We start from the raw sequence: 19,215 nt of genomic DNA on the forward strand, positions 1-19,215 counted from the left end.
TATTCTTCTGCCACGATAGGACTCTTTTGTTTATTAGTACCCCTTTTAGCAGAAATAAACAGGAAATAGACAAGACAAGAATGCACCGAGCTTACTGCAATGGATGTGGTTTTCATATGATACAAAGACAGAAACAGTAAGAAAGCCAAAGTCTGCAAACTGAATGCTAAAACTCTTGCATGGCATTTGCAGCTGTCAAAACACTTGTACTGAAATGAATTGGGCAATTGATGCTATTAGGATTTAGTCTGCTGGCATTGGTAGCTCATTCACACAGGTTTTAGATATATTAGGAGCATCTTTATTTAAAGTCAACCTGGAGTTAAAATAATTTTTCAGTTTTTGTTCCCAATAAGCCACAGTTACTCACACGAGTTATCAGTATAAGGGTGTTATATTGTCCTTAATATGGCTTAAAAATATAGTAGTTGGTAATGAACAATGAATAGAAAGTGATTAGAAGAAGTTGTACTCATTAAAGGACAAAAACCTGAAAGGCTGTGTTTCTGCCTTGTGCCCAGTGGGCTCTAAACTCTAAACAGCAGTTTGTAGTGGTTGAGGGAGATAAATGAATGAGAATATATTGCAGATTTAGCATCAACAAAACATAAAACCTTTCACTATACATCACTGATAAGTTTTAGTTTTCTGAAAAAGTTCCCAGCAAAAGGCATTACAATGTAAAAGAAAATGAATGGGCTTGTGGATACTACGTTGTCACACATCCTTAACTGGTCATGTCTAGGGTTTCCTCTCATCTAAATCCTAGAATTAGAACAATAAATAACTATACTACAAATAACTACTAAAACTATGAACAATGAAGTTTGCAAAATAAATAAATAAACAAATACAGATTTTATTGGTCAAAGTGTCAAAATTAAACAAAAATGTGAAGATAGATATTTTTACATTGTCCATAACATCTATATAAAGACATTAAAAGACAAAAGGAAGCTCATTCAGAAATGACACAAAACCGATATGTTTACGTATAGCCACTATTCAGCTGAAGTTAAAAAGAAAGCTTCACTATGAAATGCTTTTTAATTAAGACACCTGATAGTCAATCAGAAAAGAGGTCATTTACATGTTTATGCCTTAGAAACACATTAAAAATAGTGTTAATTAAAAAACCTGGAGGTTGGGGGTTCGATTCCCGTTCCGTGTGTGTTTCCTCCGGGTGTTCCGGTTTCCTCCCACAGTCCAAAAACACACGTCTCAGAAGTGGCGTCTCAGAAGTGTCCGTAAGTGTGAGTGAATGTGTGTGTGTGTCTGTGTTGCCCTGTGAAGGCCTGGCGCCCCCTCCAGGGTGTATTCCTGCCTTGCGCCCAGTGATTCCAGGTAGGCTCTGGACCCACCGCGACCCTGAGTTGGATAAACGCTTACAGATAATGAATGAATGAATGTTCGGTCATAAGTGTAATGTATATGAGCTCTTTAAGCAGAAGTGCTACACTGGCGCCATCTGTTGGCTTCGGGATTAAAATACCATGATGATATATTTTTTTATTTTGAAGTTCTAAATATTTTTTTGAATAGCAGTCAAAGTATATTTACTATTATCAGTGGTTGGGGTTTCTTTCCAAAATGTTTTTAATCTATCTGTTTATCTATCTCTCTATGATTTCATTTCACATACTCCCACTTTTTAAAAACTAAGATCATGGCAAACAGGACTGTGATGTATACAACCGAAAGGAACGTGTGAGAAAGTTTTGTACCTAGAAATTATATTGTGCAATATCAGTTGTTTTTATTTTATTTTATCTTGTTTTTAGTTAGTGCTTAATTAATTTAAATTAAGTTGAATTTAAATTAAGTTAAATTAATTTGTATGAGACGAAGAATCAAATTGTTCCCTAAAATTAACAACTTTATAGAGTGATTCCCCCTTGTGTTTAAAATAGGTAAAACAGGTGTTATTTGCTCTAGAATTTAATAGGGCAATGTGAGTAGAGTTGGAGAAGGATCATCTCAGATTTGTGCTAATGGAGGGGAACGCCATACTGACTTTACCTCTTTGTCCTAGGATGAACACAGCTATAGACAAAACAAACAAAACAAAACAAAAAAAAAAAGTAGGAAAGCTCTGTGTCTGTGTTTGATTACAGAGATGGGTGCTATTATTGTATGCACATACATATAGCATTGAGTTGAAAGGAATAGAACAGCATGGAAATGATGATGGGCTTGTTGACATGTTCCACATGATTTAAATGGAGATGTTACAAGTTATGACATCAAGCAAGAGACAGTTTGGAACCCGATGCTGTCTAGAGTCTATGAACTGAAACAGACATGATGGCTGAGCAAAAGTGAATACAATGCTGTCAGCATATTTCACTTACTTTCTTTAAACCAGGGCTGTGAACCCTCCAGGTGCTGGACGTACTCCATGAAGGATAATTACGAGTGGTGTAAGTACATACTAAGTACATAGTACACTAAAATTAGCACACTTTTAGTACATTAATCATGAGTGCATGGAAGTACACTAAGTATACCTCTTTGGGGTAAATCTTTTTATTGCTTTTCTGAAATTTTACAACATGTAATATCAACTGAAAAAGACATTTTACAAGAATTAAATTATAATTAATAATAAAATAGATTTACAGACAATTACAGAAGAATGCACACACAGACATTACAACTTTCAAACAGAGAACACAAAGGAAGGTGCTAGGTTCCAAAAATTACAACGAACAAAGAAATTAACAAAAATAGTTAGTTAAATAAATTAATTAATAGAATTTAAATAATAATCATATTGTACTAAGTATATTTAAGATAAGTACACTTCAGTGTAGCCCCCCCCCCCCCCCCCCCCCCCACTCCCCCTTGGGTTATCAAGTGTTTCTATGTAATATTCAAACAAAATTAATCTAATCCGCCACGACTACATTCAAAATTTGACCAGATTTTAAAAATCCTAACGATTATCCAGGTTTTTATGCCTTGATTGTTAATAAACCCCTAGAGGACAAAACAGTATTATCTCTATCTCTCTCTCTCTTGCTTTCTCTCTCTCTCTCTCTCTCTCTCTCTCTCTCTCTCACACACACACACACACACACACACATACACACACACACACACACACACACACACACACACACCTGTTCCTCTCTGCAGTTTATGATCAGCAGATCTCCTCCTTTCTTCTTGAACTCCTGTCTGGACTCACACCAGTTTTCCATCCACACGAACACCAATCATTTCAAACTTTTTTAACGAAATTTGCTTTGTTCAATTTTAGTTGCTTCTGTATTTTTAAATGCTGACACCCTCTGTCTCCATTTTTCTTTGCAATTTCTGCAAGTGTAAACAAGACGCCAACTTCCATTTCAGTCCCTTTTTCTCTTAAAACAATCACAGTGGAAATGAAGGGGGATTTACAGTCCACACTTATATACAGCTTATATGGCTTGAAACACTAGTGCTGCACTCAGATGTAGGAAATGTGTGCCTCTGTCTATCAGACTTGTGAAACTTCACTGTTAAAAATATGAATGGTAACATTATATTTACCCATGCACTTTTTCACACATGTAAATTATATATACAGGTGCACACATGTACAAATATATCTACAGCTCCAAATCTTCATTACATTTTCAGACACTTTATTTTGTGTGCACTTCTCTCACATGCCCTGATTTATCTGAGCTGCCTGCCTCATTTCTAAAACACATTAAAATGAGATTTATTTATTAATAAAATATAAAATAAGTCACTAATATAAACAATTAGACCATGTCAAAATAATAATTCATAATAAAAATATGCATTAGCACAAATATACCTCTATTACATATTACAATACTTGTAAATAATATGAATTTGACTTATACAACACTAAGCTTTATAAATACATTTGAAGTGTACTTAGATTTGCAGAAATAATGACTAGTACACTCAGTATATAATCAGTGTAATTTGATATAATTTAAATTACATATTAATAAGGATATAGTACAAATGAGTGGTTCCAAAATAGTACACTTTTTTTCCACAAGGGAAGCCAATCCCATACCCAAAACATTAGATAGCTATAAGCTGATTCCTAAGTAGATAAGGCAGTAAAATATCAAACAACACACTATGGAACTGTACATACTACAGACAGCACTGCTAAGGGTGGTATATTATTATATTTAAATACTATTCAGTGCAGCAGTGTGCAGTTTGGGACATGACCAGAGACGAAGGTTAACTTGCTGCATCCACAACCTGACCACAGCTAACGTTCACTGACACCCAAATCCTCCTGTGTTTCCCTAACAAGACGTTATATACAAGCCGCTTTCATAACTGTAATTAGCCGTCATTGTTATCTGTTGTGCTGACTCTAACGGTGAATCTGAGCCAGTGAAGCTGTTGATTGGAGCAGCTGTATATTTGAACAGGGGCTATAACGCCCCTTTCGAACCCATTTCGAAAGTTTGTGTATTTTTCTAAACTTGGATGTTATGTGAAATGTTCAGCGATTCTTAGATATAAACCACAATATACAAATATGATAAATCCCTCCTCAAATATGACCAGAATAGAGCTCTCTGAGAACTATGTGGATTTGAAGGATTTGATTAAAAAACACATTACAGGCCATTTTAAAAATAGTATTTTTAATGTTACAAGAAATGTCTGAAGCAAAATAATGGTATATTAATAAAATAATTAATGGAACATTTGGTTGTACATGTTTAAAAATAATGTTAAGGCTTATTGTCTTTATACCTAAATACCAAACCAAAAAAAGGAAGAAGAAGCAAATATTTGATGCAATTAAATATTTCACTGCTTACATTTGATGTGATTCACTTCATGGAAATGACCTCAAACGCACTCACTCTGTTGCACGAGAAAGAGGCGCTATTTCTTACATTTGTGCTGTAGATATATGCAAATATATGAATCTCTTGAGTCTCCATATGAGTCTCCTGAGACCTCCTGTGCTGATGATGTCATGCTACTGGACAATTTAAAAATAGTAACTGTCCAGATCTGTCACATCAGCTCAGAGGCACCTGCATAGACATCATCATGCAGTAAAAGGGAAGGACATCTTATTCACCCAAAGGGTGAGGTCAACTGTGTTTTCTAAGACTCCTAGCCTCAGATGCTGTGGCATAATATATCAGTGATATATTTGTGATGGAGCCAGCACTCAGACAGCTGTGACTAAAACTGTTATTAAAACACTGGATGTAGAAATGATGATGCTTCCATTTACAATTTTTAACTTTTTGGCTTTAAATTCAACCTTTTGAAAATGAACAGGTTTTGTTATTTTATTGATTTTATTTGCTATAAATGAACAAAACAATCAAACATCTACTACACATAAAAACTCAAGTGAAAAATGAATATGACTATCAGGGCTAATATATTTTCAACCATAAAGCAGAAGCAGAAATATCAAAAACAGAGTGAAGTGGCAAATCTGTGGATAGATGCTCATGAAATATTTCTTCTGAAATTCAGGGTATTAGTAATTTGACCCTCTTTGATACAGTAACAGCTTCTACACCTCCTTGTAAAGAAGACAATAAATATTACAATTTAACTGTGAAGATATGATGATATTCATTCATTACAGGTCAGGTTCTGATGTTCTGTTTAGTTCTGGATCACAGCATTAAACGCTATCCATCCCAAAGTTTTTTAATCATACTCCTTCACTTAATGCATTTCTACTGCTTCAACACCCAGTGCTGAATGTCTGTGTCCACAAACTGTGCAGATTTTATAAAGGTGTTTTCCAATAAGTGCTTTATGACAGCTGCTGTTTGTTGGATTAAGCCTTTATAGATGCTTACATAGAATTATGTCAGATGTTAAAAATAATTATGTTGGTGCCACACAGCTCGTTAAAAAAATGACCGACAAATGTGTTACAACATCCATGTTATATTTACTCTGTGTTAGGTTGTGTTCACTCTCTTATGTTCACTTTTTAACGGTGCAATTTAACGGTGGAACAGTGGGGATCAATTTTTATCCAAAAGCAGCAAATGGTCTGAAGTTCCCAAACCTTTATGAGGGTGGCTTTGTAGATTCACAGACACAGTCTGATGTTCGCATGCAGTTCCGATCATTCCATGTGTTCAGTGGGGAAGGGGAGACCCAGAAAACAGCACAGTGCTCCGCCCTACCATTATTACTGGGTTCACCTGGCCTCCAGTATCTGAGATTAACAAACAGCAAAGAGGCAAGCATTAGGAATTTGACATAATTGATTTATTTTACATTATTTCATTCATAGGCCACACATTACTTGAGGGGTCCTGAATGTGGTTTGAGTAGAGTAGTGGTTAACACTGCTGCCTTTTATTCAGAAGATGATTCATTTCAATTCCCTGCTCAGGTAGGAACACCAGTCTACATGAAGACATTTGTATATGTCTGTAACATGATTAAGATTGGCAGTAATTAATGCTGAATAACAATGGTGGACCCTGGGGCCCCCCCACCTCATGCTCCGATTGTTGCAAAATGTCACTAGTGCCCTCAAGACTGGCAAAGTGGCAAAAACGAGACAACTTGCCCTATTGGCAGCCCTTCATGTGGCAAATAAATAACAAATTGCCCTCTTGTGTGCCATTTCTTGCAATAATTTTAGATGACGATCAAGAAAATTCAGTAATGTGTCTTAAGTGCCTTAAGAAGTGCCTTAATATAAGAAGTGCCTTGTATGTTTGTCGTCATTATTAGGTATCCTCTGTTGTGCCCCTCCTTGGCAGTGCCTTTTCCAGTTGAAAAAATCACACGCAAAGGATGTATCTACATTAGACTAAATATGGGTAAGTTTTCTAATGGAAGCCTCGTCAGTGGAGAAAAGGTTATATAGTGCCCTAAAGGCAGTCCCTCAATCGGATAAATTCAACATTCCCTCGCAGATGCCCTTCCAAGAGAGAAAACATGATGCAGTGCCCTTGTAACACCCCTCCTGGGAGAGGCTTTCCCCAAGTTGGTGCCATGGCAGCAGTCTAGGGTCCAGTAAAATACTTTTGATAAGATTTTAAATGCACATCTTACTTTTAAAACACATCACACAGCTAATAACAAGCATGGTATGCATTTTTGCAAGGGCCCACTAAGTTAGGTTAATACCTAGATATAGAATTTGATTTAATCTCATATATTGTTGGCCACTTTATTTTCTTATTTTTCGGAATGTAGAAATGAACAGCAGAATGCCCTTTTTGTTTTTTCACCCCTGCCCTTGAAATAGTCTGAGTCTGCAACTGCTAAGTAGATTAGGATAAATGAAAGGTTAAGTATTCATTGATAATTCATTGTTCATTATTTAACTACTAATTAAGCGTAGATAATTACCCATAATTTATTAATTGCTTAGTAATAAACAATGTAACACCAATATTTAGTTCACATTTTTCATTATTTAATAGATACACACAGTTAAGAAATATGATCTAGGGACAAACTATCACTTTACACAGTACTTTATTAATAATTATGTAATCAGTTACTATGTGATGATGTAAAGTTTTAACTAATGTATAAATAATGTTATGAATGCCACCAAATAATTTATCATTTGTAATTTTGCAAATAAATTGTTTCAGTCTAATATGGAAATCAAAGGGTTAACTAATGTATAAATAATACGTAATGGATGACATTTCAAATAATTAATATTTTGCAAACCCTCAAGTGTTTCTATTTAATATTCATACAAATTTAATCTAATCCACCATGACTAAATTCAAGACTTTACCAGATATTACAAATAAAATAAAAATGAATTTACCCAGTGGTCAGTGCTGACCCATCCACCCACTTCCACTCTCCTTCTTTTTCTTCATCAGTTAAACCAATCCAGGTATTTATGCCTTGATTGTTAATGAACTCCTAGAGGACAAAACAGTGTTATTAATATTAAGACACCTCACTCTTTCTCTTTCTCATTCTCTGTCTCTGTCTCTGTGTGTGTCTCTCACCTGTTCCTCTTTGCTGTTAATAATCACCAGATCTCCTCCTTTCTTCTTGCACTCCTGTCTGCAATCATTCCAGTTTTTGGTCCATTCTAAACGGTAATAAAAGCTGGATCCATGTGTCAGCCACGTCACTTTAAATAATGATAAAAGAAAAACATACAATATTTAATGAGTGTAAAAATAAAAACTGCAACAAATGATTTTCTCTTCTCACCAGTTACAGTGGATTTCTGATTCCTCAGCTGGTCTCTTTTCTCAGTGAAATTTCTGATGTGGGATAAAAGGGTTTCGGTCAGACTGTCTTTCTCTGCTTTCACATTTATATCTGTATCAAAATAAAATACAGGGAAGAAACACATGTAAATTCTATAATGTTTGTTACCAAAAGTTCATTTGGTGTAAAAGAGGAACCGATGATATGCTTGTGCTTCCTCAGCATCAGTCTCTCGACGTTGTACAGTTGCGTTCAGTGGGGGGTAAAGTGTCCTTGAAAAACACCTGTGCTGCAGTATTTTTGGGATTATTATCTGTGTGTTTGGGGCTTTTACTGTTGACGGAGGGGGACTGTTCAAATTTAAATGTGTGGGCTTTACAAGGACATTGTCAGCCCTTGGAGAGAAGCTGTGTGGCAGTGCCCAGCAGAGATGTGGCTGAGGATCACACAGGGAGCTCCCAGCATCAAATAAGATAAACAATTATTAGTCCCACAGTGGAGTAATAAAAAATTGTGTGCTCAGCAGCCACCATGTTTATTGTTTACAGGTTATTTTAGGGGTTAAATGTTATTGTTTTGGGGGATATGAATGTTGGTGGTGGGCTGTGTGTCCTGATAAAGGAGGTCTACAGAAATGTGGTGCCCACACACTATTTTCTGCAAGTACCATTAAATTACAGTCTGGAAGATGTACTTTATATATCTCATGGTTTTATATGAAATTTTAAACTATGGAGCAGAGAGGCATCTCACAGAAAAAATATAAAATGTTATGGACATTGTATGTGTGTTTGAGGCAGAAATACTCACAGTTCATGTAGAGCATTATGCTTGTGATCAGCAGGAGAACACACAGCAGTCCAAAACACACTGGAGCCAGTCGGGAACATCTGCCTCTTGTTCTGACAACTGATAAACAGTGAAAATACAACCTGTGATCTCTCTAAAATAAGTTTTAAATATTCCTATATGAATCTTTTCTATGCATAGTCATTGGACATATTTCACTGTCAATTTCAAACATTAAAATACTATGTATTTAATTGGAAGTCATTTTGGACCCTTTCCGTTGGCTTGCTCATAATGAAAACTTACCACAACATGAACAGCACCTGAAGGTTTGCGTTGTTGATTCCTCCTGTGTATTGGTAGTTTTTGTGCTGTTTTCCTGCGCTCTAGTAACATTTATATTTTCATAAATAAACATCTTCTCTTGCTCACCTTTGTCCATCTCACTCAGCTCAGAGCTGCCCACATTATTATAGATGTCCCCCATTATTATCTCACTGATCTACTTTCAGCATTTGTTCCACACTGAGCTGTTGTCTCTTCTGCATTGGTTATAAATAGGCAAAAGCAGTGACGACAATGAAACTACCAAAATGTTTGTGGTCTAAATTGATATTTGTGTCTTGGTCTTACATCTGGCCTCATTTGTTTCCTGTTTGCATATTGGTTTTTCTTCAGAGAATGTATTTTGAACACATTGTTGTACTCCAGAAGCTGAAAATAATCATTATTCAATAAAAAAAGCATTGAATCACTCATGATCAGAATTTAATTTACCTTGTAACAGAGTGATAATATCATGACCTATAGTGGAATATACATACATAAACACAGAAGTGACATAAGAGCAATTGGTATACGAATCATGCAGGGCAGTAAACAACTGAAAAAACTGTGAAAAAAATAATTCATGACGTATGTGCCAAATGTGTGCCATAATGTTTGTATAAGTTTAAAGATAGGTTTAAAAATGGATAGTTAACTTTCTGAGCTCTGATTGGCTAACTCTGATTTAGCTGTATCCAAAGCTCATAGCAGTGGCTTTCTAGCTTCCATCATTGTATATATAGTACATTATGAATAAATTGTGGCTTATTTGGTAGCATGTCATAGCGTCACTGCCAGTTTTTACTTCTTGTAGTGCTATTTGACACAGATTCATTTGATTCATTCACCTGCTGCCCTCTGCCCTGGGCTTCTAGTTTAGAGACACGACTTCATATCCACCTCCCCTTGTCCTCTAGTGCTTGTCAAAATCAAGGGGCAAAGTGAACCCAGGTGCTGTTATAATGTAAACAAACCAATAGGGAAGCTACAAGACTCATAAGAACATCATGATGACAAGGCACACAGTTCAAACGAGGTAACTGAGTAACGTTCATTTAGTAACGTTATGCGCAGTGCAAATATCACTGTTCTGTACAGCCATTCTATACATGCACACCTATAACCACATCACAGTGACTGAACTCCTAATGTGTCAGGTTTGTAAAACAGTAAAAGCCATTTGGAAATGGAAATGGGAGTTTTTAAAGTAAAAATTGATTTACTTTGTGGAATAATATTAGGCAGATTATGACAATTATGTGTTGCAAAAATTGTTTTGTGACATTTTCATAATTTTCTTTAAACAGTGTTGCATTTTACTATATAATTTTTAAACAACACATGGAAACACATTCCAAACTGTCTTAAAATAAAATGAGTTAAAAAATGTTTCACTTATACCACTTTCTATTTTCATACCAATGTAAAAATGTTATTAAAAAAACTATAAAATTAAAAGACATGTGAAGTCTAAATGAGTTATTTTAGTTTTACATTTTCATCTAAGTTTAATCATTTATACGACAGAAAGAATGTTGATCAGGGCTGTGCATTGCACAGAGCAAGGCCTCCTGATAAGTGTGATGCAGAAATAAGTGTGAATTCCTGTTCAAGCATTTGACCACTGAAGTCAATAGTCACATTGAACCCAGTTACCTTGCAAGTTTATAATCCATGAATCTAAAACACTGCTATAGGTCAATAAAAAAAAAACTGTATGCCAAGATATTGTTGCTGACAAGATATTGTTGCTTAAAAATATTTGCCTCCATTTTTGGTTGATTTTTAATTTGAACACAGCAGTTGTCTTTCACATTGTGATCAATGATGAATGGAGAAATAAAAATGTTCCACATTTATTCAGAATAATGTCTTTTTACATTGATTTTCACTGGAAGTTAACAAGGCTTTTTCCTGCATCAGTGGTGTTTGTTAATATATTTCTGTCCCTCAGATCCCAATGCAGTATTAGCTGTCTACTGACTAAATTCAAGATTTGAGCAGATTTTAAAAATCCTACAGATGAATTTACCCAGTGGTCAGTGCTGACCCATCCAGCCACTTCTGCTCTCCTTCTGTTTCTGTATCAGTTAAAACCAATCCAGGTATTTATGCCTTGGTTGTTATTAACCCCTAAAGGACAAAATAATATTAAAATTTAGACACCGTTCTCTCTGTCTGTCGCTGTATATCTCTCTCACCTGTTCCTCTTTGCTGTTTATGATCAGCAGATCTCCTCCTTTCATTTTGCACTCCTGTCTGGAATCATGGTAATTTCTGGTCTTTTCTAAACAGTAGTAAAAGGTAGATCCGTGTGCCAGCCACGTCACTTTATATAAATAACATATCATGTTTCATTATTGTTAAAAAAAATTACAGTGGATGTATGATTCCTCAGCTGCTTGTCTCTTTCCTCAGTGAGATTTCTGCTCTCAGTGAAGTTTGCTCTTAGAGAAATGACAGTTTGTGTCAGACTGTCTTTCCCCTGTCAAAGGGGAACCACTGGTATGTTTGTGCTTCCACAGCATCAGCCTATCGACATGGTGTATTCAGGTCCAGTGTGAGTAGATAAGATGTTCCTTTACATTTCAGAATTCATTGTTCTCTTGTCCTCAGCACCACTACCTGGTGAGCAGCGTCCAGTGACAGTTTCACCATGACGTGGAAACATCATCAATCATCTCAAATCTTTAAACAAAAGTTGCTATGTTCAAGATTAGTTGCTTCTGTATTTTTAAATGCTGACACCCTCTGTCTCCACTTTTGCTTTGCACTTTCTGTAAGTGAAAACTTCAGCCACCTTTTGTCCAAAATATCACAGTAGAAATGAAGGGGGATTTACTGTCCCCTCTTATATACAGCCTATATGGCTTGAAACTCTAGTGCTCTCTATCAGACTTGTGAAACTTCACTGTTATAAATATGAATGGTAAAATTATATTTCCCCATGCACTTTTTTAAACGTGTAAATTATATATACAGGTGCACACACGTACAAATATATCTACAGCTCCAAATCTTCATTAAACTTTCAGACACTTTTTGTGTGCACTTTTCTCACATGCAAATGTTTTTAACACTGATTGGACTCCATTTCATTCATTCATTATCTGTAACCGCTTATCCAATTCAGGGTCGCGGGGGGGCAAGAGCCTACCTGGAATCATTGGGCGCCAGGCGGGAATACACCCTGGAGACGGCGCCAGTCCTTCACAGGGCAACACAGACACACACACACACACATATTCATGGACACTTTTGAGTCGCCAATCCACCTACCAACGTGTGTTTTTGGACTGTGGGAGGAAACCGGAGCACCCGGAGGAAACCCACGCGGACACGGGGAGAACACACTAACTCCTCACAGAACACACTAACTCCTCACCCAGAGCGGGAATCGAACCCACAACCTCCAGGTCCCTGGAGCTGTGTGACTGCGACACTACCTGCTGCCCCGCCGTGCCACCCTTGGACTCCATTTGTTAAAAAAAATTAATTAATTAATTAAATGTCGTATACATGTTGTATACATTAAATAGCTCATAGTTTGATATAAATTTTCAACTAAGGAGTAGAGAGACATGTCACAGAAATATGCCTTTGTTCCAAACTTTATGTAGGGCACTGTATTTGTGTTTGAGGCAGAAATACTCACGGTTCATGTAGAGCTTTACGCTGTTGATCAGCAGGAGAACACACAGCACTCCAAAACACACTGCAAGCAGATTGGAAGATCTACCTCTTGTTCTAACAACTGATAAATAGTGGATTAAATATCTGTGATCTCACTAAAAAAATAATATCAGATCAAAACATGAACTTGTTCAGTCTTTAAAAAGAACTTAATGAAAGACTTTTTATAAGTAATATTGGACCCTTCTATCAGATTGTTCATTATGAAATTTACAACATGAAAAGCAGATGGAGATTTCAAAAGATATTAAAAAATCAAACAAAAGAAAAAACAATTATTTGGTTTTGAAAGTAATTATGTGCTTTACCTGTGTCCTATTTATTTACCTCATAACTGTAATGTATGGCACCCACCCTGTGGAGTATACACAGGTTCATTCAGGGAATACGTTTTATAAGTTTTATAAGAAAAAGTTTTGTTTTGAAAAAATTAAAACATTATCACTTTCAAAAATACCTTTGCTACTTTATAATTATAAACATGGTGTTACTAATAATCCTGTCATTGTTATTTCAGGAAAACAGTTTATTTTGTCAGTGATGACGTCAGTAAGGAGGCATGCAGAAGTTAGTTTTATTGAAGATTGAATTTTATTGATCCAGCCTTATGTTAATCCACGAAAGTGGTGGCTGACACAAGCAGAGCAGGTAGATACATGAAAATGGGAAAAAAGACAAGGACACTGTCAAAATTAGGTACAGAAACACACAGGTGTGTCTTTGTTTATGACACTTCCATGACCCATAGTGGAATATATATACATACATGCAGCAGTGACATAAGAGCAGTGGGGATAAGAATAATGTAGGACAGTGAATAACTGATAAAGTTTAATTCATAAATATAACATACATTTAGCATGAGGGTTAGATACAATAAGGACACTGGTCTATTATATCTCTCGAAGCCTTCACTGCTTTGATTAAATGAGTGAGCACAGTCCTCCATTCCATGAAAATCAATTAAAAAATGTTCACACATTAAAGTACATTATAAGTACACTATGTACACAATAGAAATGTAAAAGGTGTTTTATTAACTATGAAATACGCAGATGTATATTCTCAAATGACGATTAACATATGGGCATTAGAAAGCATTATCATTAGATTTTCCCTCTTTCCAGAATCTGGACATGAGCAAAGAGGAAATATGCTGCTCAGAAATGTACAAATGGTGACATGATTTGGATTATCATTTATTTCTGAAAATTCTAAACTAATGCTAATGCATTTCCAACAGTTACTGACCACAATACTGTGATCCATGAGCATAGATCTGAGGAAAGATGAAGGAAAGAGGTTCAAAAAGTGGGCAGATATGAAATGCTACTTTGTTAAGGAACGTTACCTTTTTGGAATTATAGCTGGAGTTTGTGATCACATTCCCTCCAATATAACACATTGCATGCATGCACAGATTTGAACTGAATTAGTGGCAGCATGGTGGTGCAGTAGATAGTATCGCAGTCACACAGCTCCAGCTCCGACTCCGGGTGACTGTCTGTGAGGTGTTTCTCCCTGTGTCTGCATGGGTTTCCTCTGGGTGTTCCGGTTTCCTCCCACGGTCCCAAAACACACGTTGATAGGTGGCTAGGTGACTGTAGGTGTGTGTGAGTGTGTGTTACCCTGTGAAGGACTGGTGTCCCCTACAGGGTGCGTTCCTGCCTTGTGCGCAATGATTCTGGGTAGGCTCCAAACTCAGCGCGATCCTGAACTGGATAAGTGGTTACAGAAAATGAATGAATGAATGAATGAATGAACTGAATTAAAGAAAAAAAAAAAAAAAGAAAAGTCTGGGATGGTTATAGCTTGAAATTTCTAGCCCACCTGAATTGATTTATTTTAATCATAAGACCATGAATAACAGAATATATTTCTTGATATGCTCCTTACTTTAAAATGATATCATACCAATAACTCATGATTAAATTACACATTTCATATTTTCATCTCATTCAAGTGCATTTGTGTACATTTTGTTTCAGAAATTACTTTTTTTCAGGGCACCATAATAAATAAAATATAAAATGACTACTTTAATGGACCTATCATTGCTATGTACTTTATTGCATATTTTTTACATGTAAATGACTCCATGAAATCTGTGATTCATTCAGTCTTCTTCAGCTATTTGCTTGTTTTGGGGCCTTGTTTCTTTAAGTATTCATTCATTCATTATCTGTAACCGCTTATACAGTTCAGGGTCACAGTTCTTTAAATATTCTTTTTGGCGAATGGTACACATACTTAGATGGATTTAAATTGTGTGACTGAAGAAATGTCTTGTTTGTCTACTTATGAAAAACAGCTCAGTAGTAACATTGTAAACATTGCCTCAGTAGTATATTTGGGATCATGATCATGTTGTTGGCTGAAGTGCCATCCAATGATGTTGGAGTTATTAACTGGAACTTGAGCAGGTAAGATGTTCCTATAGACCTTAGAATTCATTGAGCTACTGTCTTCAGCACATACACCATCAATGAAGTGAAGTGCACCAATACATGGGCAGCCATACATGGGCATACCAGGCCAAGCAATGACGCCTCGCCACATTTCCACAGGAAACATGGTTTCCTTGTTGTCTTCTAATGACACTCATGCCGTCACTCTGCTAACATGTTAATCTCGGTCTAATCTGTCCACAAGACATTCTCCAGAAGCTCTTTTAAGCATTCTTAAATGTCATCTTGCTGTAATGATTTTGTGGTTAATTAGTGGTTTGCACCTTGCTATACAGTCTCTGTGTTTCTGTTCATGAAGACTTCTGCAGAAAATAGTCTTTGAAAAATAGACACCTTCCACCTCAAGTCTGTTTTGATCTGTCTCCAAGACAATGGAGGACTTTACCATAGTAAATATTCTTCTGTAATTTGCAGTGAAGGTCTTCCTTTGCCTAGCAGACCTTTTATGATTAATGAGCTCAGCAGTGCCTTCTTTCTTCACAATAATATTCTAAACAGTTATTTCTGGTAATCCCAATGTTTTGCCAATGACTCAATAACAGTTTTATTCTTATTTTCTAAACTCACAATAGCTCAACTGACCTTCATCTGAACATCTCTTGTCCTCATGTTGAACAGTGGCAACTGCAGACTCCAAATTTCCTCCAGCCTTCAGGGAGCTTTTCCTTGCCATTGTTGCCTTCAGCTTGCTTTCATGGGGCTTTCTGATCCACATGATCTGTTCTGATACTAAGTCTGTGAGGCTGCTTTGTGACAACATCCATGTTAAAATCTCCATTCAGGGTGACTGTGTGTAAGGAATTTGGTGTGTTCTGGGTCTCTGTGTCTGCATGGGTGTCCTCTGGGTGCTCTGGTTTCCTCACACGATCCAAAAACACACGTTGGTAGATGGATTGGTGACTCAAAAGTGTCCATAGGTGTGAGTGTGTCACTGTGCAAAATGTCCCAAAACATTGTGCTGTATATTTACGTATAGCCACTATTCAGCTGAAGTTAAAAAGAAAGCTTCACTATGAAATGCTTTTTAATTAAGACACATGATAGCCAATCAGAAAAGAGGTCATTTACATATTTAAGCCTTAGAAACACATTAAAAATAGTGTTAATTAAAAAAACCTTTGAAATCAATCATTTAAATGTAGTCATGTTCGGTCATAAGTGTAATGTATATGAGCTCTTTAAGCAGAAGTGCTACACTGGCGCCATCTGTTGGCTTCGGGATGGAAATTTCATGAAGATATATTTTTTTATTTTGAAGTTCTAAATATTTTTTTGAATAGCAGTCAGTGTGTATTTACTATTATCAGTGGTTGGGGTTTCTTTTCAAAATGTTTTCAATCTATCTGTTTATCTATCTCTCTATGATTTCATTTCACATACTCCCACCGTATTTTTTTAAAAACTAAGATCATGGCAAACAGGACTGTGATGTATACAACCGAAAGGAACGTGTGAGAAAGTTTTGTACCTAGAAATTATATTGTGCAATATCAGTTGTTTTTGTTTGATTTTATCTTGTTTTTAGTTAGTGCTTAATTAATTTAAATTAAGTTAAATTAATTTGTATGAGACGAAGAATCAAATTGTTCCCTAAAATTAACAACTTTATAGAGTGATTCCCCCTTGTGTTTAAAATAGGTAAAACAGGTGTTATTTGCTCTAGAATTTAATAGTGCAATGTGAGTAGAATTGTAGAAAGATCATCTCAGATTTGTGCTAATGGAGGGGAACGCCCCATTGTCTCTGCCTCTAGTTCCTAGGATGAACACAGCTATAGACAAAAATAAACAAAAAAAAAAAAAAAAAAAAAAAGTAGGGAAGCTCTGTGTCTGTGTTTGATTACAGAGATGGGTGCTATTATTGTATGCACATACATATAGCATTGAGTTGAAAGGAATAGAACAGCATGGAAATGATGATGGGCTTGTTGACATGTTCCACATGATTTAAATGGAGATGTTACAAGTTATGAGACCAAGCAAGAGACAGTTTGGAACCCGATGCTGTCTAGAGTCTATGAACTGAAACAGACATGATGGCTGAGCAAAAGTGAATACAATGCTGTCAGCATATTTCACTTACTTTCTTTAAACCAGGGCTGTGAACCCTCCAGGTGCTGGACGTACTCCATGAAGGATAATTACCAGTGGTGAAGCTGAAAAGCTGTTTGAAGTGCCTGGGCATTAATGATTTAAGCATACTTTTAGTAGCACTGACGATATATAAATAGCATACTAAGTACATAGCACATTAAAATTAGCACACTTTTAGTACATTAATCATGAGTGCATGGAAGTACACTAAGTATACCTCTTTGGGGTAAATCTTTTTATTGCTTTTCTGAAATTTTGCAACATGTAATATCAACTGAAAATGACATTTTACAATAATTAAATTATAATTAATAACAAAATAGACTTACAGACAATAACAGAAGAATGCACACACAGACATTACAACATTCAAACAGAGAACACAAAGGAAGGTGCTAGGTTCCCAAAATTACAATGAACAAATAAATGAACAAATAAAGTTAGATAAATAAATAAATTAATTGAATTTAAATAATAATCATATTGTACTAAGTATATTTAAGATAAGTACACTTCAGTGTAAGCCCCCCAATCCCCCTTGGGTTATCAAGTGTTTCTATTTAATATTCAAACAAAATTAATCTAATCCACCACAACTACATTGACCAGACTTTAAAATCCTAAAGATTATCCAGGTTTTTATGCCCTGATTGTTAAAAACTCTTAGAGGACAAAACAGTATTATTAGACAACTCATGCTTCTCTCTCTCTCTCTCTCTCTCTCTCTCTCTCTCTCTCTCTCTCTCTCTCTCTCTCTCACACACACACACACACACACACCTGTTCCTCTCTTCAGTTTATAATCAGCAGATCTCCTCCTTTCTTCTTGAACTCCTGTCTGGACTCACACCAGTTTTTCATCCAAACGAACACTCAAATTTTTAAACAAAATTTGCTTTGTTCAATCTCAGTTGCTTCTGTATTTTTAAATGCTGACACCCTCTGTCTCCATCTTGCTTTGCAATTTCTGCAAGTGTTAAGAAGATGCCAACTTCCATTTCAGCCACCTTTTGTCTTAAAACAATCACAGTGGAAATGAAGGGGGATTTACAGTCCACACTTATATACAGCCTTTATGGCGTGAAACTCTAGTGTTGCACTCAGATGTAGGAAATGTGTGCCTCTGTCTAGCAGACTTGTGAAACTTCACTGTTAAAAATATGAATGGTAACATTATATTTACCCATGCACCTTTTCACACATGTAAATTATATATACAGGTGCACACATGTACAAATATATCTACAGCTCCAAATCTTCATTACACTTTCAGACACTTTATTTTGTGTGCACTTCTCTCACATGCCCTGATTTATCTGAGCTGCCTGCCTCATTTATAAAACACATTAAAATGAGATTTATTTATTAATAAAATATAAAATAAGTCACTAATATAAACAATTAGACCATGTCAAAATAATAATTAATAAAAATTATGCATTAGCACAAATATACCTCTATTACATATTACAATACTTGTAAATAATATGAATTTGACTTATACAACACTAAGCTTTATAAATACATTTGAAGTGTACTTAGATTTGCAGAAATAATGACTAGTACACTCAGTATATATTCAGTGTAATTTGATATAATTTATATTACATATTAATAAGGATATAGTACAAATGAATGGTTCCAAAATAGTACACTTTTCTCTC

At 35.7% G+C, this 19,215-nt stretch overlaps 1 protein-coding gene across 2 annotated transcripts; it reads right to left on the minus strand.

Moving 5' to 3' along the window:
- Nucleotides 1-4,870: 4,870 nt before the first annotated feature.
- LOC136687481 (hepatic lectin-like) lies at nt 4,871-9,449 on the minus strand. 2 transcript variants are annotated; one of them, XM_066661934.1, is made up of 7 exons: nt 9,277-9,449; nt 8,992-9,090; nt 8,182-8,292; nt 7,971-8,098; nt 7,781-7,881; nt 6,041-6,193; nt 4,871-5,539 (listed from the first exon to the last, which is right to left on the minus strand). In XM_066661934.1, the coding sequence occupies exons 1-6, from the start codon at nt 9,410-9,412 to the stop codon at nt 6,043-6,045; spliced, it is 726 nt and encodes a 241-aa protein (XP_066518031.1). In that variant the 5' UTR covers nt 9,413-9,449; the 3' UTR covers nt 4,871-5,539; nt 6,041-6,042. The 2 variants fall into 2 exon arrangements, with proteins under 2 accessions (XP_066518031.1, XP_066518029.1); XM_066661932.1 differs by having other exon boundaries at nt 4,871-6,193.
- Nucleotides 9,450-19,215: the final 9,766 nt, after the last annotated feature.

Source organism: Hoplias malabaricus, chromosome 2 (genome assembly GCF_029633855.1).
Source record: "Hoplias malabaricus isolate fHopMal1 chromosome 2, fHopMal1.hap1, whole genome shotgun sequence".
Classification (NCBI taxonomy): domain Eukaryota; kingdom Metazoa; phylum Chordata; class Actinopteri; order Characiformes; family Erythrinidae; genus Hoplias; species Hoplias malabaricus.

Excerpts from the sequence above, each read along its gene's own strand:
- LOC136687481 (XM_066661934.1), bottom strand. The coding sequence starts at position 9,412 with ATGGACAAAGGTGAGCAAGAGAAGATGTTTATTTATGAAAATATAAAT. Across the intron at positions 8,099-8,181 it reads TCAGAAATCCACTGTAACTG|TGACGTGGCTGACACATGGA; the intron begins GTGAGAAGAGAA and ends CATTATTTAAAG. Across the intron at positions 7,882-7,970 it reads TTAACAGCAAAGAGGAACAG|GAGTTCATTAACAATCAAGG; the intron begins GTGAGAGACACA and ends TTTGTCCTCTAG.